The sequence below is a fragment of the Herpailurus yagouaroundi genome, unplaced genomic scaffold (genome assembly GCF_014898765.1).
Source record: "Herpailurus yagouaroundi ecotype Mexico unplaced genomic scaffold, PumYag 66177, whole genome shotgun sequence".
NCBI classification, from domain to species: Eukaryota; Metazoa; Chordata; class Mammalia; order Carnivora; family Felidae; genus Herpailurus; species Herpailurus yagouaroundi.
The window spans coordinates 212,145-239,050 of record NW_024419212.1 but is presented as its reverse complement, the minus strand read 5'-3'; the positions used below and the strand labels follow the sequence as shown (position 1 = coordinate 239,050).

Here is a 26,906-nt window from a genome sequence, read left to right as displayed (position 1 = left end):
ACAGACTGCCCTCGCTCTTCTGTTAGGACTATTTGAAGAGCAGGGAGTGGAAGATCCCCTGTCCATGAGGCAAGAGATTAGAGTGGTGCCATTGCCTGCCAGAACACAAACAGGGTCAGACTTTAGAGAGCAGCACAGCAGCCCCCAGCGGAGGAGGGACCCGCTTAATGCAAAGCCTGCTGCTCCCTGCCTGTCAACTGAGAGGCAAGACTGATGCTGAGCGAGGCAGCAGGCTGGTCTTCCAGAAGACCAGCACCGACCAGCACCCCACAAGCACCAAGTGTACTGAAAATCAAGTGTCCAAATGACACCCACAGTTCTGGTGGAAATAAGACCAGGCTTGCTTATTTATTTTATTTTACTTTTTTCATTTAAACTCAGGTTCATAGTCTCTTGTTTATTTTTCATTTATTTTTCGCGTTTTGGGTCAGGCTTTTTTTTTTTCTTTCTTCTCTTCACTTTCTCAGTCTTCTTTTGCCTTTTCTTATTGTACTGAAATATTGGGACAGTCATGTGAAAACAAATGATAAGCCATATCACATACACTTCGCATACAAGGCACTTAAGTTTACTCACCATATAGAAAACTCCTGTACAGGCCAATGGCAGGACGCCCCGAGATGGGCCACTTTGGCACAAAGATTATTTCCAGTTAAAAACAGTCACAACCGAATAGACTCAGCAAAAGTTTGTTGTTGCTTTTTTTAAAATTTTTTAAATGGTGTTTTTCTTTTGAGAGAGAGAGACAGAGAGAGAGACAGAGACAGAGAGAGAGAGAGAGAGAGAGAAAGAGAGAGACAGAGAGAGAGAGAGAGAGAGAGAGAGAGAGAGAGAGAGAGAGAGAGAGAGGCATGAGCTCGCGAGGGACAGAGAGAGGCAGACACAGAATCCAAAGCAGGCTCCAGGCTCTGAGCTGTCAACGCAGAGCTTGACGTGGGGTTCAGGCTCACAACTGTGAGATCGTGACCCGAGCTGAAGTCAGTGGCTTAAGCAACTGAGCCACCCAGGCGTCCCAACTCAGCAAAAGTTTTTGACCCTCTTGTCTCCCTCAGCTGACTCAATACAACTTAGATGGAGGAGCTGCTCCTGGAAGGAGCAATCTGCACAGATAACTACATTATGATAAGAACGAGGGGTGGAAGACAGGGATTGAAGCAGGTAAAACAAGGAGGAACTCAGCAAAGCCTTTTTGTTAAAATTCCTATGCCCCATTGTCTGCAAACACTTTATCTACTCTCTATCTTTTTCCTGTGATTTGCACACCTTCCCTTTGAAAGCCCAGACTCCTACCTGCTTCTCCTTAGTGCAGAATGATGTGTGTCACATATATCCAGTCTTTCAATTTTGTGTTGGTGTGGAGTCCCCATGTATATGAAATTGAATTTGATGTTTTTTCCTGTTACTCTCCTCGTATCAATTTGATTCACAGTGCAGCTAGAAGGCTCTGGAAGGGGACACGGAATTCCTTCCTCCCCAACGATGTTATGGAACTTCACTCAAACAGAAAAGAAAAGGAAAAAAAAAAAAAAACCCACCCTAGAGGAGCTAAGACGGAGGTGTGGTAGGAGGACCCTAGGCTTGCTTTGTCCCTCGAACACAGCTAGATAACCATCAAATCATTCTGAGTACCCACGAAAATGACCTGAGGACTGACAGAAACAAACTCCACAAGTAGAGAGAGACAAGAGGCCACACGAAGAAAGGTAAGAAGTGCAGAGACATGGTTTGGGAGAGAAACAGATTGCAGGTGCTGCAGAGTGCAGAGAACCCTAGTCACAAAGTAGGGTGACAATGAGGCACACTCAGGGGAAGACACAAGAACATTTCCCCAAAGGCACTCACTCCACAACGAGAGGGAGTGAATTTTGTGAGCTTTTGTAAACAGTGGGGTTCAAAGCCTGGAGTTTCACAGGTCCCCAGGATAGCTGGGATGGACACCTGAGGACGGTGCCCTACTCCTGGAGAGAAGACAGGCAAACAACTTCTGGGCAGACGGCATGTTCTAAGGATCACCTCAGTGGGCAGGGAGAGACTGCTGGTTTGTTCTGGAACACATCTGTGAGGCGTGGCATTGCCTCCGTGGAGACAGAGGAGCTGGTGGGCACCATTTCCTCGGCTCCTGAGCGGAGGTGCAGAGACACATCCTGAGGGCAGCTAACCACAACACTGCATAGCAGGCTTGCTCCAAATCCCACACCCTTGTGCTCTGGTGTGACTGCCCTTCTGTACCAAACCTGCATCTGTCGCAGCACAGCGAGAACCTTTCCCAGAGGACCGGTGCCAATCTCCCCAACACCAGGACCCTGAAGTTTGGAAGTTTAGAAGTCAGCAGAGCTGGCTGGGGTAAACCCCAAATGCACTGTGCTCCTCTGGGCCGGCAAGTAACCCGGGATAGACAGAAAACAGCAATCTGAAAGACACCTAGACACATGAGGGGAAATTATTCACTCTTCTTGGGGGGGGACTTCCCCGAGAGCATAAGCATGAACTCCTCTCTCCAGAAACCACGGACCTGGCTAGGTCCCATTTCTGTCCCCCCGCCCCCACCGTAAGCCACTTCAGTAAATAGCACAGTGCCCACACAGTGGATGCCTGACCTGCTAACACCGAGTCCTGCCCCCCTGCACTCTGCTGGCACCGCTTCTGTGCGTAGGAGCCAGTGCAGGGGGCCCCTCCCCCAGAAGACCAGCACACATCCCCCACACCCCACGTGTACCGACCATTGAGTTGTGCAGGACTTCAGTTCTAGTGGAACTAGCATCAGGTCTCTTTTACCATGCCTGCTTAAAAACTTACCCCACTCTGGCCAAGGACCCAACACTGTCCACTGCAGGTAAAGACAGCATCTGCAGATGACTGGCCTGAGGGATAGAGCAGCCACAGCAGAGCAGCAGAGCACACGAAGCATACACCACAGACATTCCCTGAGGCATGAAGTCCTGCACATTATATGACTGGTTCTTCATAAAATGCCTTTAGTCTCAGGAACAGGAAACATATCAGGCTTTTCTAACACAGAGAAGAAGACAGAGACCTAGACAAAGTGCCAAGAAGAAGGAATTCATCCCCAAAGAAACAACAAGATAAGGTCGCAGCCAGAGATCGAACCCAAGCAGATGTAAGCAACATGCCTGGTGGAGAATTTAAAGCAACAACCATAAGGACTGAAGGATCTTGAAGGGGACATTAAATTTCTTCTTCCCCAACAACCCTCAGCTCCATTAAAAGACACACATTTATGAGATATGAGAATCTAGTATTCTCTGGTATTATGTTTATCACCTACAAAAAAGGATGCACATGAATCTGATACAGTGTGTGGCATTTTCAATACAGTTTCTGAAGACAATTTAATATGCTTTAAGATCAGAAACCAGTTTTAATGACCACAGTCAATAACAGGACATAATAATTTAACACTTCCAACTTGAGTTTTTTCAGTTAGGTATTTTATGTTTGCTATTTTTCATAAGCCAACTAACATAAACTGTATGTATCACTGACTCAAAAATAATGCAGCAATATTATTCCCATAAAATGTATAGAGAAAGCTTTTTTAAAAGTAGAACTCAAATTTAAATACATTTCTACTTGATGTTTCATATTCTCTACATTATAAATGAATTTAAGTATTCAACATATTAAATTATGTTCCTAAAAAAACTTAAAGGGGATAAGTCTTTCAGGTCTGGTTATGAATTTTCATTCAGCATTTACGATTGTTACAGCAAATACTTGGTGCCCAGGAAGAGATAAGTGACAAGCACTTGTGGAATCAGAAAGACTATTTATTTCGCACCACTGCCACTCAGGGAAGTCACCTCCAATGGCTGAGCATCTGGCTCAGGTTTTACTGGTCCTTTATACATGATGCACTTCCAGGGGCTAGTATAGTCGAGCTACTGGTTCCTGACTTCTGACTGATGCAAGAGACAGGCAAGATTGCAGAAGCCAAAATCATGCAAGGTGAGTATCCGACCTCATACATCTGACTCCTCTTTTTATTTCTGTTGACCAGCTTTCTTCCTCATTCACCCCTTCTGACTCTCAATCTGATGTAGCAGACTTAGGGGAAATCAGTTTGTGGAAGCCAGGGAATCCTTTGCTGCCATGGAGGAGGGGCAAAAACTGTTCTGGCTTCTTCCTGCTGGACAGGGACATTGAAGGGGAGTGTGAGACAGCTAGGGTTCTTTGTACTCTCCAAATGAGAGTAGCAACAGCTAGAATGGTCCAGCTGGAGCATCATATGGAACTTTATAGCTTCTAAATGAGAGGAAATAAACTCTATTAGCATATTAAGAATACAAGGACCAAACTGGAGGGCTATGAAAAGTGTTAAGACAGAACCAGCTAAAGAGAGGAGCCAGGATGTCCAGTTCCATATGTTGCTACAAGATTTCCATGAGTCTGCTAATTTTTGCCTCTGTTTGTTGATTTGTTCCTATTAGAGAAAGGGTTAAGGCAGCCGTTTACCATATCTTATAAAAGGCCTGATGCAGTACTTGAATGATCTTTCAGGTATTTGAGCTCAATAATAGAAATTTCTCCTGCTCTCTTTGTAACAATCCCAAGGGCTGGAGTCACTGGAGCCAGTGTCCATTAGTTAGACCCCAGTTTATTTCCTTGGGAGAATAGATGGGATTGAGTCTCCTTTAATAATTGATACAGTGTGAGAGTTAATTTCTGAACCCTGGTATCCACAGCCTACAATATCCAGTAATCCTCCAAAACGGACATAATTGTTTATCTGTCCTGGAGTTAGCAGCACTGTAGTCTCCAATTAGTTATAATGTCCCTTTATAGCAAGGGGGTAAGGCTCTCTGGAATTATCAGGAAAGAATGAGAAAAAATTAGTTTTCCATATACATCCCAGGGGCTGAGAGAAAGTTTAGTTACAAGTTTTCCATAAATGCTTCCAATCATTATGCTGCATTTGGATAGTTGGCCTGGAGTGGAAAAGACGACAGAATATATGGCTCCATTATCAATTAGGAAGTGATCCGACATGCTAGTTACCTGAGTTTTCCAGAGTTACTAGAGGGTCCAGGCTTCCAATAGACAGTTGGTTCTGGGAACCACTCCAAAGAGCCCCAGACCCCTCAGTCCCTTCCAGGGACACTGGTTATCTGAGCCCTTGGGGATGGAGGTCCTCAAGGGCACTCAGGCTTCAAGTAATTGTTTCCACAAAGGTGGCTTATGGGGCTCTGAATTCTGTTGTTGCTTTTGAGGGCAGTCTCATTTCCAGTGGCCTATCCACATAAGTGGCATTTGGGGCCAGCACCTCAGGTAGTCTGGTCTGACATGGTATGTAAGGTGACAACTAAGGACTCATATTGTTTTTTTAATTCTCCTACCTGTTTTTGTTTTTGTTTTGTTTTTATCTTGGTTGTAATATACCCAGTTGGCAGCTTGTAAGAGCTCCTCCAGTTTCCTTCAAGTACAACAGCCAATTTTTGCATTTCCTCTGAATAATTAGGGCTGATTAAGTGATAAATTTGTCCTTTAAAATCATCTCAGCTTTATGGCTGTCAGGGGAGATAGCCATATATGTCATGAGAGCCTCCCCCAACCTCCCCAAGAAGGCCATTGGGGCCTCATTTGGTATTTGTAAAATAGTGGCTAATTTAGCGTAATTTAAGGGTTAAAACTTAGGTATCTAATTTTTTTTCAAAATATAAGCTTGGAGGTGGCAGCGATACCATCCCTCAATGGGATGGTCATTGTCTCAATTAGGATCTCGGGATGGAATTTCCTGAGCTCCAATAGGGGGCTGGAATTTCTCTATAGTACCTCTAGTCCCTTGGTAATTGATGACTTGTTAATCTCCATATCTCTTAGCTGCTGAGACAAGAAATTGAACCCCAAATTTTTCTATCTCATTAAGAGTCTGATTTAACAAAGATCAACTCAAAAGCATACATAGTATTTTGAAAAACCTCTATACAACACCTGATCAGAAAATTTACCCGATCTCCTTTTATCTGTGTTAAACCTTGTAGTGTAAAAGTTTCTCTTTCCGGCATTCTAGCTTCTTGTAAGGGAAACATGTCTGTTATATTACAGGGAAGGCCTGTATAAGGTGGGCCACAAGGAGCAGAATTGTATGTTTTTTAATATACATATATAGATTGAGGACCAAAGGAGGAGGAGGTTGAGGTGGAAGACTTCCCTTCCTCCTTCTCTAGGTCTTTTTTGGATACAGGCAAGAGGCCATTAATTGTTTCCCCTCCTGATTGCTGGACTTCAGAAAGGGTTGCCATTAAATCAGGATCCACATTACATTGCTTACATGTAGCTCTTTTTTCTTCAGGCCGAAAAACAATGAACATATGGAAATTCTGCCATTTATCATCACATTTGCAAACAATTCCAATTATAGAATAGTTAGATCATTGATATTTCCCTCTGGCAACCGGGTTTCTTCCTCCAATTTGTATTGGGGCCAAACCTTTGTGCAAAAGAAAATGAATCATAATGCATTCAAAAGGAGTAATGGCCTTGGTTGGGGAATTACCCATCTATAGGGAAAAGGGAAAAAAGTGTCCCTTATCTTAATTTCCTACAGGGGCCAGGAGAAACTTCATCTCCTGGCTCCGCACTTTGGCTGGCTATGCAACTTGCAGCCAAAAGCCTTGTCATTTTCACAAGGTGCTGGTATAGTCTCTCTTACCCAGGCGTTACCCCACCTTGCAGAGCTTACCTTGTCTTCCCTGATTTCTCCTACCTCTCCGTTTCCAACCTGTGGTGTTTGGGCTGTGACCAAGAAAGACTTCTCTGGTTGTCTCAGGATCCACTAATCTTATTTTGGCCCAACAGTAACTTACATATTGAATATCAGCCATTGGGTGGGGGGGGGTAAAGAGCCAAAATCAAGGTCTATTTCCCTGCCTTTCTGAACAAAGGCTTTTATGGGCCTCCAAGCTTGTTGGTGAAACCTGACATTTTCTACCTCCCTCTACATACCTCTCTCCTCCTATTTCTGCACCACTTGAGTGCAGCCAGCATGACAACCTCCTATATCATCTGGGGTGCCTCCTGCACCATGGGCTCCTCCTCCACTCACTGTCAAAAAGGAAAGAGCACCCCTTTAAAGTTACACTGCCTACCTCAGATTTCCTCACTGGTGCCACAGATGAAACTTGATAATGGTGAACAAATTGGTTGACTTTTAAGTGAACACAGGTGTAACATATTTGGTATTTAAACTAATGTTAAGTTTCTTTATTTAATTAAGATAGACATGTATTTAGAGTTATCAGTAATAAATAGTCTTTTTCTACCTACGTTTATCGAGAGTCAAATAAGTTCATGTTATCTCTGTTGCAATTTGTAAGCAAAAGTATGACTTAAAATGATGGTTAATTTTGTTTATCTCAAAATATTAATGGTTAAATGTTAAGATAGCTTTAAGGGTCTTTGATACATTGCAACAATGCTTTAAAGTTTTGCTTGGCTTATAAGGTAGATTAAGTTTGTTGAATATTTATGCCTTTTCCAAATTGGATGGGATATTATAAAGCATTGCTTACTAAACATAAGTTTGTGCTTTTGCAGAAAAACAAGGATATCTGGATCTGTTGGAAAACATGCTTTGTGTTTAAAAGTTGGAATTCTGATGTAATGTACAGCTCGCGATGGATTACTACTTATTTTCCACTGGAGACTAAGATTTCTAAGAGTTAAAATTCTGTTAAATGTAGTTAAACTGATAGAAATAAGGAAAGAAGCTCTGTATGTAGAAAAGTATTTAAGAAATATATAAGAAATAGAAATGCATTTTTGTTGAAGGTAAAAGACAAAGTAATTTTGTTCTAAATAAGACTGGTTGTTTGGTGAGAAGTGTCTAGAGGCAAAACGTAAATGCAAAGAAAAGTTATAGAAGATTTGTAAAGGGAAACCTTGGAAAGGAATGTCATGTGTGGTCAGGATGGGCTAAAATTAAAATGAATGAATTTTAAAAGTACACGGGGTTAAGATTGAAATTGTCTGTCTTCTGACCTAAAAGCTGGGGGAAATGATGGCGATACTCTTGCTGCTGGCCTCCAAATGCTTCATATTTGTGTTCCTGCAAAGCACAGGAATGGATGATGCCTGTGCCATATGAGACATAGAGGACTAGGATATATCAAAGACTTTTTATCAGGACACATGGGAGTCATTGTGCTACACTTAGCCCACTGTATGCTGACCTGTCCCACTGTAGTGACTTCAAAAAGGACACCCACATGGCTGGAACATATTTACGCAGAGACTGCTGAAAAAGCCAGAGGAATAGAACTCAGCTTTGGCCCTTTTAACGTTTTTGGTTGTTTTTTTTTTTTTTTTTTTTTTTTTGGGGGGACAGAGAGAGACAGAGCATGAACGGGGGAGGGGCAGAGAGAGAGGGAGACACAGAATCGGAAACAGGCTCCAGGCTCCGAGCCATCAGCCCAGAGCCCGACGCGGGGCTCGAACTCACGGACTGTGAGATCGTGACCTGGCTGAAGTCGGATGCTTAACCGACTGCGCCACCCAGGCGCCCCAAGTTTTGGCCCTTTTAGCCCACCCTCAATGTCCAATTATATCCTTACAAAAAAATGGTTTTTGCCAGCATTTTGAAATGTAATTGTAAAGAGGAACAGTTTTTATTATGATCTATAGCAAGTTACTATTGGGCCAAATTAAAATTAGTGCATCCTAAAATTAGTGCAACCAGGGGAGTCTTGCTTGGTCATAGTCAATATCCTAAAGTCCCGCAGGCAGGAAGCAAAGGCGTAGATGAAACCAGGGAAGATGGGTCAGTTCTTGGAGGTAGGGACATACCTAGATAAAAGCTACTACTCCCACCGCCTCGCAAGACTGATGGGACTTTTTGCTGCCAGTTGTACAGCTAGCCAAAATGGGGGGCCAGGCAATGAGATTTCTCCTGGCCAACTATTGGGGTCAAGAGATGAGGCTTCTCCTGGCCCGCTATAAGAAATTGAGGTAAGAGAAGCCTTTTCATCTTTTTCCTATAGATGGGTAATTCCCCCACCACAGCCAATACTCCTTTGGAATGCATTCTAAATAATTGGGATGATTTTGATCCACAAAACCTAAAGAAAAAAGTGACTCATTTTCTTTTGCACAGAGGTTTGGCTCCAACACAAATTGGAGGAAGGAAAAAAAACCCTGAGTGTCAGAGGGAAATATCAATTATAATACTACCCCCTACAAGGGCACGTGGGTGGCTCAGCTGATTAAGCATCGGACTCCTGATCTTGACTCAGGTCATAATTTTACGGTTTGGGAGCTCAAGCCCCACACTTGGGTCTGCACTGACAGTGTGAATTGAGCCTGCTTGGGTTTCTCTTTCTCTCTCTGCCACTCCCCCACTTGTTTGTTCTCTTACTCAAAGATAAATAATAAACAATGAAAATAATAGTATCATACAATTGGACTTGCTTTGTAAACATAGGGGAAATGGTGAGAAGTCCCCTATCTTTAATGTTTTTGGGGATTTAAGAGATCAGAACGTGTATGCAAGGCAAGGTCACCTCTGGCTTACTGGCAGTCCTTTCCAAGACCCAGCAATAAGATTACCTGTATCCACAGCATATCTAGAAAAGGATGAAGAGAAGTCTTCCACCTCACCCCCCTCCTGGGGTCCTCGATCTGTATATCGAGACTTTAAATGTGCACTTTAAAATGCCACCTATCTTATCCAGGCCCTCCCTGTGATGTAGCAGGTGTGTTTCTCCTACAACAACCTAGAGTACCGGAAGGAGGGACACAAAAGGCACGACCATGATAAGATTACAAGTACCTTTTTCATTCTAATATTTAAAGCAGATAAAAAGAAATCTATGTAAATTTTCTGATGATCTGCATGAGTATATAGAGCCTTTTCAGAATATTATGTTTTTGAATTGACTGTGAAAGATATATTGCTTTTGTTGAACCAGACTCTTAATGAGACAGAAATGTAGGGTTCTGGCAGCAGCAGCAAGATAGGAGGATGAGATATCATGAGATATTATCATGAGACTAGTTCTATTTGGAACTTTTAGTTTCCCACTGGGACCCAGGCACTACTTTCCCAAGATCCTAACTGGGACTATGACCATCCCACTGAGGAATGGCATTGCCACAACTCCAGGCTTATTTTGGAGAAATTAAGCTCTAAGGTTAAACTTTTAAGTTATCCTAAATTTTAAGCCACTCTTTATAGACACAGGATGAAAACCTGGTGGCTTTCCTGGAAACGTTAAGGAAGACTCTCGTTAAATATACAGGTGCCACTGGTATCTGGGTAGCTCAATTAAGTTCAGCTCAGGTCATGATCTCCTAATTCATGGGTTCAATTCGTGTTGGGTTCTGTGCTGGCAGCTCAGAACCTGGAGACTGCTTTGGATTTTGTGTCTCTGTCTCCCTCCCCTGCTCATGCTTTCTCAAAAATTAACATTAAAAAACTTTTTAAAAAACATACGGTTATCTCCCTTGACACCCCCAAAGCTGATTCTAAAGGACAAACCTGTCACTCAACTGGCCCCAGATACTCATGGAAAACTGCAAAAATTACCTGGGCTGGAAGGGACCGTGGAAGAGCTCTTATGAGCAGCCAATTCAGTATATTATAATTGAGGTCAAGAGGAGGAGGAACAGAAAAGGAGGCTTAAGAAAAAAATCTAAGGCTTTAGTCATGGCCTTACAAACTATGTCAGACCACACTTCCCAAGGTCGTGGCACCAAGTGCCATTTATGTGGCTATTAAGTGCACTGGAAACTAGGATGTCTTCAGAGGGGACAAAAGTGAAAACTCTGTAAGTAGTCCATGCTCCTTGTGTGGAGACAGTGAATGGATATTTGAATGCTCTTGAGGACTTCAGTCTTGGAGGGCTCAGATAACCAGTGTCCTTGAAAAGAACCGATGGGGCCCAAGACTTCATGGCGGCTCCCCTGAACCAACTACCGGTCAGAAACCCAGAGCCTCAGCGTTTAACTCTGGATTTAGTGGGGGAAAACAGTTTATTTCATTCCTGTGCTGGAGTCTTTTTCTGTCATTTCCACTCCTGGCCAACCTTCCAAACACAGCGTTAATTAGAGGCATCTCCAGAAAATTTAGGACTAAATTTTCTCCCAGTCCCTGTGTGTATACACTGAGATTTGACTTTTTCACAATGTTTTTTATAATTCCAGAGAGCCACACCCAATTGCTACAATAGGATATTATGACTGAACTAAGAACTACAGTGCTCCTAGCTGCAGGACAGATAAGCAATTGCCTAAATTTATAATATTCTGTGTATCAAAGATGTCTTTCCTTGAGGTAAAATTAAATATGTCTCGGAGTTGCTCCTATGGAAACTAGATGGTCAAAGGGAAAATTGGGGATTGAGGACCATAACCCAGTTTAAGGACTTAAGTATTCTAATCAATAGTATCACGAGATCTGAATAAGCATAGAAGATGGAAGAAAAACCATAGTTTTAGAAAAAATGACCAAACACATCAGGGACTTTTTGGATGATTACAATGTGTCTTTCCTTCTATTGGTGTGACCTCCTCCCCAGGAGGCTTTGCATTTGGAGTATTGATGTTCCGGGTCTAATATACTTTTTTTCTATTCAATTCATAGGAACCACCACATGCCAGAAGACATCCAAGAAAATCATGCCAGCCCATACATTCCAAATACCCTATTATTTTGGACCTCTGGATCAACCTCTGAACCTGCCCTGTTTCTGTCAACCCCATTCAGCAGTAAGCAGTTAAGACTGGTCGCTGTCCCTATTCCTAACAGCAGTTAGGAGACACATGTTCAGTGGGGGGGAATATGGTAGGAAAACATGGGACTCAGTAGGCGGAGAAGTAAAGGTTAGGACCTGAGGTCCCTGGGTGGGGAAAAACACACCAAAACAATTTTGGGAGTGTCTGACCAAAGCAAATCCCTTTGGGTATAAGGTTCCTCTAAGAATGTTACAGACACCACCAACTCCCTCTCCCATTTCCCTCAGGAATTTGAAAATCAAAATATCTAAAAAAAAAAACCAGCCTTTCATAAAACTTGTGTTACACGATGCACATTATGACTATAGTCTGATCTCTAATGCAATGGAGTCCAGCGAATCAGGAATGGACAACCCAAAACCTAGAACTATCCAGCAAGGGCAGAGCCTGAGAAGGAAGGAGCGGCAGGCAAAAGGGATGCTGACCAGAACCTTAACAATGGACCATTTCCTATATCCACAGGTATTCATATTCAAATGCCCCCTCTCTGCAAAGGCAGCTTTCCTTCTATTCTTTCCTTCTACTTTGTTAATATTCTAATAAAATTTTTCCTGCTGCTCATTTTGTGTTCACCTCTTCATTATTCAAAGCAATCAGTGAATTCCAGGATTAAGGTAAAAAAAAAAAAAATCCTGCATTTGCAAAAGCAAATGTGAAATCTTTTGCTTTTCTATTACATTTTCATATATCTTAGAGTTAGTAATATTATCCAGGCCTTCCTAAAGAAGGAAGATCTCAGAGACACAACCTAACCTTACGCCTTAAGGAGCTGGAAAATGAACAGCAAATAAAACCCAAAACCAGCAGAAGACAGGAAATAATAAAGATTAGAGCAGAAATTAATGCTATTGAAAACAAAACAAAACAAAACAAAACAAAACAAAACAAAACAAAACAAAACAAAACAAAACAAAACAAAAAAACAGTAAAACAGATCAATGAAACCAGAAGCTGGTTCTTTTAAAGAATTAACAAAATTAAGCCACTAGCCAGTTTGATCAAAAAGAAAAAGGAAAGGACCCAACTAAATAAAATCAAGAATAAAAGAGGAGAGATCACAACTTGTAACACAGCAGAAACACAAACAATAAGAGAGTATAAGGAGCAATTATACGCCAATAAAATGGGCAATCTGGAAGAAACTGACAAATTCCTAGAAACATATACACTACCACAACTGTAAGAGGAAGAAAAGGAAAATTTGAACAGACCCATAACCAGTAAGGAAATCAAATTAGTAGTCAAAACTCTGCCAAAAAAACAACAGTCCAGGGCCAGACAGCTTTCCGGGGGAATTCCAGCAAACATTTACGGAAGAGTTAACACCGATTCTCTTGAAGCTCTTCCAAAAAACAGGAATGGAAGGAAAACTTCCAAACTCTATGAAGCTGTCATTACCTTGATTCCAACACTGGACAGAGACCCCACTATAAAGGAGGACTACAGACCAATTTCCCTGATGAACATGGATGCAAAAATTCTCAACAAGTTATTAGCCTACCAGATCCAACAATACATTAAAAAAAAATTATTCACCACCACCAAGCAGGGCTGATTCAACATCCGCAAAACAATTAACATGATTCATCACATCAATAAAAGAAAGGACAAGAACCATAAGATCCTCTCAATAGATGCAGAGAAAGCATCTGACAAAATTCACATCATCTTAACTCTCTGTAAAGTTAACTGGTTCAGTTTTGACACAGGTGGAAAACTGATTTTATTACCATTGTTCCCACTCTGGTCATCTGCTTTAATCTGGGAAAGGAAATGGATACTTAATTATAGATTTCTAGTATTTTTGTTTCCTCCTGTATCGAATTTTTCTTTCAACTTATACCATTCCTTTGGAATGATAAAGTATACATAAAATTTTAAAGTAATGAAGCAAACATTCTTTTGTAATCCATTTCTCAAACTGTTTTACACATTTAAACTTGCAAACAATATATAAATGGCTTAGTATGCCCACATGGAAAACAGGCACAGCTTGCTGTGGAAAAAAGAACATGCCACTTTATACTATATGCATTTATATTCATCAGACACAAAAAGAAAATTAGGCGAACAATGCAGTTTACCTTCCATACACATTTGCTTTCTCATTTTTTAAAGTCAACAGTAAAACCACATAGAAAATAACCATTTAATGGAAATGTTTACTCTGAAAATCTTAATACAGACAATTACATTTAAACAACTTCTCTAGTTTTCATCAATTAACATTAACAATTATGAAATTACTCTGAAAAATGTTTTTCATCTTATTCAAAAAAATCATGGAAGGAAAGTTAATGTATGCGTCTCCCCAAAAGTAACATTTTTTTTTCCTTTCAGGAGTATAGATTTTGTATGCATTTATATTGTATGCATTTATTTCCAACACAAAGGAAATTTTCAGGCAAACAGTGCAATTCACCTTTCAAACAAATTTGCTTTCACATTTTTTATAGCTAAATAGTAAAATAACAAAAAGGAAATACCATTTTACGGAAACTTATGCTAATAGTTTTAACAATACAGACACTATTTTCAAATAACTTCTGTAATATTCCTTAATTAACACTAATTATTATGAAATTACTTTGAATGTTTTCTTCTTACCAAAAATGCATGGAGGGCAAATAAAAGTATGCTTGCCCCCACAAGGGTAACATTTTTCTTTTATTAACCAATGCAATAAAGCAGAAAAAAGTAGCATTTAAAATTTCTCTTTGCAAAAACAAACAAAAAAAACCTGGCACATAACTTATTTTTAGTATTTGCTACGGCCTCCTCTTTCAGATCGGTTTCCCCCATGACCACCTCTGGAACCCCCATAACTTGAGCTACCATATGATTCACGAAGAGCAGGGTACACCCTATCCATGGAAGGTGGGAACCCTCGTTCCTGTCTGCCACCATGCTCACGACCACTTAAATAGAGATCATTCCGGCTGCTTGAGTAACTTTCTCTACTTCCACCGTATCCACCACATGTGCAGCTACAACCATCATAGCGACTGCTTCCACCGTAAGTTAGAGGAGGTCCTCGTGCTGGTGGTGCACCACGGGAGCTACCTGCAAAGTCAATGACCAAGTAAAAACAACTAACTACATGACAATTTTGGAGAGTATCATTGCACTGTGATTCTAGTTCAAGTACTAAATATTTGGAAGAGATAGGTTTTTATCTGCCTCTGCTGAGAAGATATTATGCTGCACTAATCAAGGTATTTTAAACTTAAAAGGAAGTATAAACGTAGTATTTTTCAGGTTAAACAGGTTATTTGAAGTAAATGTTCTATCAGTTTCTGAAAAAGGACTGAAATCCTGATCTTCATGTTGTTCTTATGCTTTCTACTGTTGAACACTGTCCCTTTCTTGTTATTTAATGTGTATTTATTTTGTGATAGAGTATGTGCGTGCGGGGGAGAGAGTGGCAAAGGTTGAGAGAAAATCCTAAGTAGGCTCCATAGTGTCCGTGCAGTGCCCAACCCTGAACTCAAACCCATGCTGTGAACCATGAGATCATAACATGAACTAAAACCCAGAGTTAGATATTTAGCCCACAAAGCCAACCCAACCAAGAGCTCCTCCCTTCCTTGTATTTAAGTATTTTTTCTCTAATTAGGGATAAGAGGAGACTGCCAGTTTAGCAGCAAAGGCATTGTTAGTTTAAATGTACTATTAAAGTAATTCAAGGATCTTCAAACTAATCAGAGTATCATTATATAGTTTTCCTTTTGTGGAATTAGATGTAACAGTATATATACCAATCTTGCCTGTTAAATCTAATTCTATGATTTATCAGGAAAAACTGGACTCGTACCGTAACTCTCATATGATTCTCTGTAAGAGCCTCCACGTGAATGTTCAGAATAATCTCTCTCACGACCTCCACCATAGCTATCACGATCACTAAATTTAAAAAATATTAATGTAAGAATTAAGACTTTCAAGCAGCTATTTGATAAAAATGAAAACTTTCAGTACCTATATCCTCTAGAGTAATGTTCATCCCGAGAACTTGAATGGCCATAGTAACGGTATGCACAGTTTCTAGGTGATGCAGAATAATCCTTGGTGTCCCGGGAACTTGGATAATCTCTGCTCAAGTAACTTAAATAAAGAAGTAAAGTGTTAAAATGTAATTTCTATTCCCAGAATATATTTTAAAACTCTGACCAAAAAAAAAAAAAAAAACAAAAACAACTTTTTTCAATGGGCACCCTTGAATACACTTTTTTTCCAAAGATGATACACACATGGCCAACAAGCACATGAAAAGATGCTCAGTTGATCATTAGCTAATAAATACAAATCAAAATACTACCTCACACCTAGTAAGTTGGCTATAATAGCTTAAAAAATGGAAAATATCAACTTGGTATCAAGTTAGTGAGAAATTCAAACTTGTACTTCGATGACAGAACTGCAAAGTAAGTACAATCCATGTAGGAAAAGTTAGTTCCTTAGAAAATTAAACAGAATTACTACACAACCATGAATTTCCACCCCTAAGTATACACCCAAAAGAACTGAAAACAGGTACTGAAATACTATCAAACAGGTTCAAAAATGTACTATGATGATAGTAACCCAGATTATATTTATTATATACACAACGGAATATAATAAGCCATTAAAATAACCAGAAGGATTCATACAATACGGAGGACTACTGAGAACACTTATGCTAGAGGAAAGAAGCCATATGGTCTCATTCCATTACCATGATATATCCAGAATAGGTAAATCGACAGAGACAGAATCAGATGGGTGTTTGTCAGGCTCTAGGGAAGGGTGCAGGCAACCCTTAATGTTACAGGGTTTTACTGTAGGATGATGAAATATTTTGCAAATGGATAAGTGTGATGATTATAGAATGCTGTAAATGTACTAAATATTTCTAAATTGTTAACTTAAAAATATTTATGTTAGAACTGCAACAACAAAAAATGCATTATTGACAATTTATATACTTTGTTTTCCCTTATGTATCTTTTTAAAAAGTTAATTAATTTTTGCAAAAGAAAGAGCACACATTAGTGTGACAGAACCTCAAACACACTCAGAGCAGAGCCCAATGTGGGGTTCGATCTCATAACTCTGAGATCATGATCTGAGTTGAAATCAGGAGTAGTATGCTTAACCTACTACTGAGTCACCCCGGCACCCCTCCTTTACCTATCTTTAGTATTGTAACCATCATCTCTTGGTGACATATAGTCATCTCTCCGGGAAGAGACCGGCTCTCTGCGTGAAGGACCTCCATAGTTTTCTTTTCCATGGTACAATGGACCTTTAATTTAAAGATTCTGAAGTAAGTGTCTCAGTAACTTTTATGAGATCAAAACACTGATTTCTTTCCACAATTCTTACAGGTTTCTCCTTTAGGATATTTATGTTCATTTTTTTGTCTGCATCTTTACATATATTTCTTGAATGTTTTATCTTCTGGTATCTTCCACTCCATATATAAATTTTGCATAATCTTTAAATTACCATCAACTGCTAAAAAAAAGTTCTAAATATAAGCAACTTTGTAGCTACTTCCACATATTCAGTGATTAAATCTGCCTATTTTCCTCTGGCAGCTTTTCTCCCCTATTGCTATGGTTTTACTTAATCTATCTCTTGTTTAGGTTACCTGAAAGTCTATTAATCATTATTTTTACTCTCAGTGTTCAATATACTCTCCATTATAAGATCCCATTACAACTGAACTATTCTTTTTGTATTCACACCTTGTTACTGCAGTCCTAGTTAAATGTTCTGATGGCTGTTCAAAAACACAGTATTTATAAGGATAAGTCATTTTAATTTATTTTCAAACTCCATCTACACGCTTTCCTTAGTCTTTTAATGTTATTCTTAGCCACTATTTTAGGTCTCAAGATACTCCATGTTTTCTTATGTTTTACCTGTGTATATATACTAACACTGCCAAGAATACTTGTTCAGTGTCCTAAGTATTAACACAGCAAAGGCGTTAAGTAACTTTAATGTATTAAATAATTATCTCATTATTCATCAGTTTCCTAGATTGTCTTTTTTGTAGCCAGCTCGCTGCATAATTAAGGTTCAATTTAAAACTCTCCATTTCTTTTATATATCATTTCCTTTGTTTATTTCATCTCTTCATTCCATTAAAAGAATAGTGCCTTTTCGTGCTTTAAGAATCATTTTCTATTTACAACCCCCCACTGCAAATTTCTGCATATGTAATATACCCTGCTTCCTCTATGATTTTGCTAATTTACAATGTTTTTCTTTAAATTCCTAAATGTTCCTGGTTATCACCTAAACATTTTCCATGGCATTCCATATTCCATTATCCCTTCAAAGCCAGTATTTCTTACAATGTTTAAACCAAAGATTCACATGCAATGAAATCATTCAGTGATTAAAACTGCTACAGCTAGAAGTATTTCACGTCCCTTACTTTTTACATTCATAGGAATTGCTAATGAACATTAACAGCACAAAGAATAGGTGTAAAACCTTCAAACTTCTCACTGACTGAAGTACATATGTATTTTTTCAGCTAGAGAAATGATTGGCTGCCAATTCATTCCACTCACACCAACAGTAGTGTCATATCATAGTGTATTACATTTCAAACTCTTTACATATACAATATTTTCTAATTTACCACACCAACTGGTAGATAGCTTGGTCTTTTTAATGATGGCAATACTGATTTCTAGTGTTTCATTAGCAATACTTTTTAGGGGCTAATTTGAAAGTACTGTACATTTTTCAAAATAAGAAAACTTTCTCCCATAAATATTCTCTTCATATATTAATTCTTATGATTAGTTCCTAGAATTCAACCTTCATTTATTCATTTTTTGGCTCAGTATTTAATTCTTTCATTGGAAATGTGTAGGCTTCTTGTGTATTTTGTCAACAGCAAAATACACTTAATTACAGCAAGTTACACTTGACGTCCTACCAGATCCTCAGAAGGGTAAATATGATAATGGCAATTTCTATATAACAAGGTTTAAATAGCAATACTAAATTAAGAGAACTAAAGTTTTCAGATTTCTCTCAATTAAAAGATGGTATTTATTTCTTCACTCAAAAGTTTTCTATGCCCTCTTGCTTCCTTTTCTGTTCAATCCAAAATCTTACACCTACTTGTCAAAATTGTGTTAGTGTATTTGAGGATACTCATCTCTTGCTTTAATTTGTCTTAAGTAACTTGAAATTCCCTAAGGACTGCTACCTAACAATTTAAAACATGAGCTCTCCACCAATCTTAATGTCTTCCATGTATTTTATAACTGAGCTCTCCACCAGTCTTACTGTCTTCTATATATTTCATACCTAAGTGCACTTCATATTCCCCCAACTTAAAATGTCAGTCTCCTTTAAGTCTATAAAGCCTTAATTTTTTAAATTAAATAACTATCCATGTGTACAGTACCTTCCCAGCTAATTTCTAAATTTATTAAGCATGAAATACTTATATAACATATTTCCTTCCCAGTGAGAGAAGTCTTGGTAGCAGCAAATATATCTTCTATATACTTACATATTTCTTTGTATACTCACAGAACAAAAACAATGATTTACACATAAGCATTATGATTTTAATACTGAGCTTTCTGATAACTTTTACACTGGGGCATTACCAGCACAGATCCTTTTGAAGAACTCACACTGAGGTTAAGTGTGTATCCACCACCACCCACATTTCAAGCAAAAATTTTATAGCAGAACACCATTATGGTCCAAACACATAAAGAAAAAAAGGAGTACTGTTTTGGTTATAACTTGTAGTTACTGTTTGTAACTAATTAAATATAAACCAGGTGATCAAAATACATAGCCAAACTATGCTATACATGAAAATATTCTCTCATGGGACACTTTCATGAAAATATTGACCTTGAATCCATGTAAAAAAAGAAGCCTGCTAATCAAAGCATGCTCACAAGAACTGTAAGAAAAATGAAGAGTTCCATAGCAAACATGGCCCTTAAAGGCAAAATTTTCCCCACTGATGTTTGCTAATTATCTACTGCATCTACAATTAGAACCTGAACAATTAGTTCCTCACCAAAAATAGGTTATGATCACTAAATAAGCCCCATATGTTTCCTCACATTCCACTGTGCTTCTTGAAATTTAATAAATTTTTTTTTTCAATGTTTATTTTTATTTTTGGGACAGAGAGAGACAGAGCATGAATGGGGGAGGGGCAGAGAGAGAGGGAGACACAGAATCGGAAACAGGCTCCAGGCTCTGAGCCATCAGCCCAGAGCCCGACGTGGGGCTCGAACTCACAGACCGTGAGATCGTGACCTGGCTGAAGTCGGACGCTTAACCAACTGCGCCACCCAGGCGCCCCATCCACTGTGCTTCTTGAAATTTAAACACTCAGTTTAAAATAAGTGATTTTCATTTATAAGAAACTATTGCCTTTTTAATTTATAGAATTTACCTCTTTCTCCAATCCCTCTATTGCTACGTCCTGGGGCAGAAGGAGCAGATTTTTTTGGAGGAGGACCTCCACTTCTTGAAGATGAACCTCTTTTAACTGGAAAGGGTCCCCTGGAAGAACTCATGTTGAGATTAACAGTATATTCACGATCATCTGTATTTAAATGAAATCTTTTTAGTAAGTAGAATTTTTAATGATCAAGTTTCAATTATTGTTTAAAAATCTTTACTACACAATATTATCGTTTTAGGCATTCATCTTGTATAAACTAAAAGTGTTTCCTAGTAAGACATAAATAGAAGTCAAAGACTTCTTATGAAAATCAATTTGGAAAACCCAGAAGAATTTAAGAAGCATTTTATATTCATATGAAAGAGACACACATTTGGGGAAAACTGAAAGAGTGGAGAAAAATGGTAAGTAATTGCTCTATTATCCTGGTGTCAAGAAAGCTTTTGAAAAATAGAACACATAGGCATAAATAAAGTTATTTTAAAAAATGAAAAGGGGAATATATTTCAAAAATGAAGTATCTTGAGAGTAAATTAACATACTATTCTTAAAGTTCACTTACAAAATAATAGCAATTTTATGTAAATGAAAAAAACTATGTTCTGTTCAATTTTAATAGTTTAAGATATACATATTAAATCATCAAAAATCATTTGTTTATCTTTTCAACTAGAAAAAGTCCCCAGTTTTGTTATAGGTAAGAAAAATATGAATATTTTGAAACATGGCAAAAATACTAAAATTTTGTCATGACCAATTTAGTGTGTTTTAAAATGGGTCAAACCTTGCAATTCCACTTTAGGAGCCATTTCCTAAAAATCACACTTAATTATCAAAAATGGAAGCCCAATGTTTGATTTGAAGACTGGTTAATAGAAGAAATAAAGTTTATGTGGTACATGAAGCGACTCCCTTTCATAATGAATAAAAAAGATTTCTCTGAAAAGTTCGTAAATACCATTTTCAGTAACTCATTATCCCTCCCACACACGATAAAGGTACATACTATTTGTGAAGCAGCAGCTTTTAAATTTCTTTCTGAATAAACCCATCTTCAAAAATCTAAAAAAAGCTCTATATTATTTCCTATATTTTCCCAAATCCAAGTTGTTTTTTTTACAAAAAACCAAGGAAGAAAACCCTTCTTTCAAAATGACGAGATTTGCATAGATGTTTGCACATGCACACATGGAAAACAATAATGCAAGGTTAACCCTGAAATATGAAGTATATGCATGAAACATGTATTTTGAGTGATTTTACTTTCTCTTGTGTACTTTTAAAGACTCCCCAATGTTTTTGTGATGCAATGAAATAACTTCCACAATAAAGAAAAGATGGATTTTCAAATATAAGCCAACAATTTTTTAATCTAAGCTCTATGTCCAACATGGGGCTCAACCTCACAGCCCCAAGATTAAAAGTCCCATGCTCTAGAAACAGAGCCAGCCAGTCATTGTTATGAACAACCAATCTTAACTTCTATAAAAACATACAATCAATAAAAATGAGTACTGAGGAAAAATTGTTGATTTGACTAGAAATAATTGGTAATACCGCTAAAACAAACTAAATTTAGTTTGGGATCTATGCCATTTCACTGCAAGATTATTTTTTGCACATTACCTATTTCAATCATTTTTTAAAACTATAAACGCTTAGCATTTATTACTAATGTTAATTCCTCATCTAATGAATCTAACAGTTCATCCATCTCATAAAAGATGTAAATAAAAACTGAAGTAATTCCATACATTCAAACTTACTGTTTTCCAGTTTTATGGTTGCATCCTTATATTTTAAAACATTACCCAAGTGTCCTCCACGTGAGGGACGCACTCTCACTCCCCCACTTTCTCCTCTTCCACATCTTGCACTTCTTGAACGGCCTCTGCTTCTTGGAGGAGGTGGTGGTTTCTGTCTACCACCACTTTCAAAAGATGGTTTGTTGGCTTGCTCTACTTTAATTGCTTTTCCATCCAACGACTAAAAAGATTAAGTATAATATAAATATAATATTAAGTATAATAACCATAACATTACACCAATTTAAGTTTAACAAATGAACAAATGAACAAATCCAGTAACTGCTGAAACTAAAATCAACTTAAAGATCAATTTGTTTTGTTCCCCAAAAGCATGTATTTTATTGACCAGTCTCTTCACTTGCCAAATATGAGACATTTGACAAATAACTTCCCTCCATGAAGCCATTCAATACACAAGTACATATGTATATATTTTTTTAAATTTTTTTTCAATGTTTATTTATTTTTGGGACAGAGAGAGACAGAGCATGAACGGGGGAGGGGCAGAGAGAGAGGGAGACACAGAATCGGAAACAGGCTCCAGGCTCCGAGCCATCAGCCCAGAGCCTGACGCGGGGCTCGAACTCACGGACCGCGAGATCGTGACCTGGCTGAAGTCGGACGCTTAACCGACTGCGCCACCCAGGCGCCCCCCATATATATTTTTTAAGACTCTTGGCATTTCATCCAGTATTTAAAAATTAATAGCTCTCACATTTCATGAAAATACACATTTTCTACCATATAGCTCATTTCATTTTTATTATTTCTACCATTTAAATTTTCCAGTGTCCCAAAGATAGGTAAAACAATTGGGTATGTCACTTAGAAAACAAGTTACTAGTATTTACTCAGAATGATTACATTCTGTATTACTGTTATTTGTTGTTAAAAATGAACATTTACCAATACAATGTAGCTATATTTACTTACCTAATAGTTTCCTTTACTTTTCTTTAACAGTACACTTATTTGGTCTTTAATATGTTTTGTCATACCCGGTTCTTAACTCAGTTTTGTTTTAAATATGTCCCTAAAACACACCGTTTTAATGTAGTACTTCTTACTCTTTTTCAGGACTACTTAAATTTTGTAAACTCTCAGAAATTTCAGAATGGTTTACCTTTTACACAGACCCAAACTATTTTTAAAAATGTAATTTTTAATAATTGTTCCACACAGAGAAGCCTGGGTATCTCCGTCAGTTAAGTGCCCAACTCTCTGCACCTCCCCAATTCTCTCAAAATAAACATTAAAAAAATAACTGTTGCACATAAACATTCTGGTATTTTATATTTTTTTCAAAAAGAATCTTAGGTCCTAAATTCCTACTGAGACTTCACTGGGCCCTACCCCATCTAAACAGCCACAACTAGCAATTCCACCTTGTGGACTCAATTGCTGTTTCTAGGTCCAAAATATTTTCCACAATTTATGCAGGGCTGCTTCCTTCACAAAATGCAGGATTCAGCTAACATCTGTTTATCTTCATGTCAACTCATTCTCAACTCCCCCTGCAAGTACTAACTATATTACTTATTTTTTCTAATGTTTTTGTGTACAAGAAAATAATTATATTTACATTTTATTTTTATTTATACATTTCCTATCTTTTAACTTGGTATACAAAAAAATATATTATCTTATTTATAACCATTAGTTGCATTATCAATGGCTGGGACTCAATAAAATGCCTGGTGAATGAAAGAATTTAAGAATAACTTCCATACAAACCCCATGTTCTAATACTTAAAAACCAGAAATCAAAGTAATTTTATAAAATATTCTAAGTAAGTTTCATTTACCTCTGTACACAATACAAAATCCTTGGCCAAATACAATTTCTACAATGCAGGCAAACATAAACTATCAAAGTAGCCATTTTACAAAAATCACTGAGTATAGAATAAAAACATACTAAGAAAAGAAGAGCAATATTAGACATGGGTTAAGAGTGAATTATTTTTATAACCACTTTACTAGTTTACTCATAATTGTCTTAAAGACAGCATCACCTAATTTGACTGTAAAGATACTGCTCAACTATTAATTTTTAAGGATTATTTTCCTAAGTAATAGGAATTAATTTTCTGTACTCCTCTTTCTAGGCTTTTATGGTATAGAAATCTTCCATGAATTTCAATAGCTTTTTTATGAAGAGGAACTTATTTCTACTGTAATTTTGTTTATGTAGGTTTGTTTTACAGTTTTAAGTTTTATTCTTACATTGCATTACTAGTTTGGAAATAGGTTCACAGATACTGCTCCAGCTTATATTCATGTCATTTTTTCCAACCACTCTGCAGGACTTATAGGACAAAAAGGAAGAATGACAATAATTTTGTCCTATGTGTAATTATGCCACCTTTTAAAAATTAGGAAAACAGAATCTAGAAATAGTATTCAATGAAGAACAGAGCTAGAAAATTATCAAAGAAGTGTTTTACCTTTCCATTCATATCTTTGGCAGCATCCTTAGCATCAGCAGGGCTCTCAAAAGTGATAAAAGCAAAGCCTCTGGACTTATTTGTTTCCCGATCCTTCATCAAAATAACTGTAATCCATATAAAACTTTTATATTTAATGTTACATAAAATTTTTCTTACTCTTTTCAAAGCTACTAATCAACACTTTGACAATTTTTGTTACGTCTTCTTTTAATTTAATTAATATTCTGGATGTAATAGTTAACCACCTTCAGAAAGTTATGTTAAAAACTTTCCATTTAAATCATTATGATTAATCTAAAAAGCAACAGTGAAGAACTCTATAGTTAGCCTATCATCACATTTCAATGCTAAACTTATTACTGTTCCTTGTTTTCCATTCTCAATAGTAAGAGCCTCTTAAATGTCTCTTACTTCGTTCACTGTTCTAAGCACTTTCCCAATATGAAACATAAATATAAGAAAAAGTGTTCAGATAAGCTTTAAGACAGAAAAATAATTTTTGCATAGCTGTTCAGTTATATACATTTACTTTGAATATTTACATATGCTAGTTCTAAGAATTACCTTCCACTATGGGACCATATTTCCCAAATACAACTTCAAGAGTCTTTTCATTAGTCTTGAGACTGAGGCCTCCTATAAACAGCTTCCCAGGCCAATCAACTTCCATCATTTTGCTGTAACTAATTAAAAACATTATATACATACACATTACAAACTAAATTATAAGTCAAAAAGATCAAATTTGATCACACAGTGTATGAAAAATTCAAGTTACGTACCCTACCAAAGCTCTATTTTGCTTTTTACTTACAAGAAAAATGAAACTTGTGACGTAAACAGCAAAATGAACACCAACTTAAGACAAACTCTGTTTATCTACATATATTTCATAAAAACTTATAGTGGTAAGACTACTGTAGTTCCTTTGGCTATACTATGGTTTTACTTTTTAAAAAGCAAAATGTATCACTTCAATAATAACAAATGTGTATCTGTATACAACAGTTAACGTCTAACTTTTAAGTAAACCTCAATACCTTAAACTTATTTTGGACTTCTCCCCCTGAATCTATTCTCATTTATTTTGTTTATGTATCAAGCACTCTATTTACAGTAATTCGTTTAAGATATTTTTAGAATGCTAAGTCATAAAGTAAAGTCAGAATTAAAGCCTTCTGAAATGCAAATTAATCTGTGACTAAACATAGTAAAACTTTAGCAAATACCGAAGCAATTGTGTCATTTAAACTGGCTATTAAAAATTTGACAATTCCTATCAGGTGAATCAACATTTTGACATCTGATTAGTAAACCATAAGTTTATAATCACAATAATTAAATATTGTGCCTTTATTTTTCAGTTAACACCTCACGCGTCAGATAAACCGTTAAGAAAAAAAAGTGCACATTGATCAAAATGGCGCCCTGCCGTCCGACAAACAATGCATGACGACCCGCCTTCACATAACTGATAAAAGCCAAAAGAAACAGCAAAGGTTGTACACAAGGCCATTAAAAAGGGTGGTCTTTGCCGAAGTAAATGGGTCCGTACATCGCGTCCTAATCCCCACACATTTTTAACCCATACAGATAGTTCAGGGACAAAATCCGGGAACTTCACGGACTTTCCACCGCGGCCCCAGGAACACATTGCCAACAGGAACAAAAGCAAAACTACTTTCCAGTAAATACTTTGAAACCTAACGCCTATAAATGTTCTATGCACACATATATTTACACTTAATTTATCAATTAAGACTTACTGAAAAACCTGACAGAAAAATCAAAGTTGGAATTACCACAGTTTATCAATTTACATGAAAAGATATTGCTATGGGCTATTTTTCCTGAGGTAAAAAACCACCCATTGTTCCTAAAATCCCGAAATTCTTACCTTTTTAGCTCCTATTTTCCACAAGCGCAACTTAACCCACCACCTTAGCGACCACTAGCTAAACTAACGGCTGAGAGCAACTGCGCGACCAATTTAACGAGGTGAAAGAACCCGGATGATGAGGCGCGGAGGAAGTAGGGAATGCGGAAACTTTACAAAGTGGAGGGGGAGCGAGCTGAGAAGCTCGCGAGGAAAAAGCGTGTAAGCGGGTTGAACAACCAAATGTGTTCTGTACCTCCGCTTTATTATTTACTTTCTCCAGTTACATTAAAGTAATCCAGGTAAAGAAAGAACTAAATTTTACTATCAGCTATCCAGAATTTATCATTGTCTCATGTATTGACAACACACTGTCAAATGTCGTTAAGTTTAGTATTTTTCAGTGCGGGAAGGAAAAATAGCTAATAATGGTGACAAAAAAATACAGTAACAATACAATGAAAATAGCAAAAGTATTTAAAAATCCATAGCTTCGGGGCGCCTGGGTGGCGCAGTCGGTTAAGCGTCCGACTTCAGCCAGGTCACGATCTCACAGTCCGTGAGTTCGAGCC

General features: G+C 37.7%; 1 protein-coding gene across 1 annotated transcript; it reads right to left on the bottom strand.

Annotated features, from left to right (window-relative positions):
• Positions 1–13,883: 13,883 nt before the first annotated feature.
• Positions 13,884–26,458, bottom strand: LOC121024587 (RNA-binding motif protein, X chromosome-like). Its single transcript, XM_040466788.1, has 9 exons — positions 26,356–26,458; positions 25,023–25,141; positions 24,456–24,562; positions 21,967–22,186; positions 20,189–20,341; positions 16,921–17,035; positions 15,727–15,852; positions 15,563–15,651; positions 13,884–14,811 (listed from the first exon to the last, which is right to left on the bottom strand). The coding sequence occupies exons 2-9, from the start codon at positions 25,129–25,131 to the stop codon at positions 14,507–14,509; spliced, it is 1,224 nt and encodes a 407-aa protein (XP_040322722.1). The 5' UTR covers positions 25,132–25,141; positions 26,356–26,458; the 3' UTR covers positions 13,884–14,506.
• Positions 26,459–26,906: the final 448 nt, after the last annotated feature.

What these genes read in the sequence shown, in the direction of transcription:
- LOC121024587 (XM_040466788.1), bottom strand. Translation starts at nt 25,131, where the DNA reads ATGATGGAAGTTGATTGGCCTGGGAAGCTGTTTATAGGAGGCCTCAGT. An exon ending in TAGAGGGATTGGAGAAAGAG is followed by an intron (nt 17,036 to 20,188) that starts GTAAATTCTATA and finishes TTTAAATTAAAG; the next exon opens with GTCCATTGTACCATGGAAAA. An exon ending in AGAATCATATGAGAGTTACG is followed by an intron (nt 14,812 to 15,562) that starts GTACGAGTCCAG and finishes TTGACTTTGCAG; the next exon opens with GTAGCTCCCGTGGTGCACCA.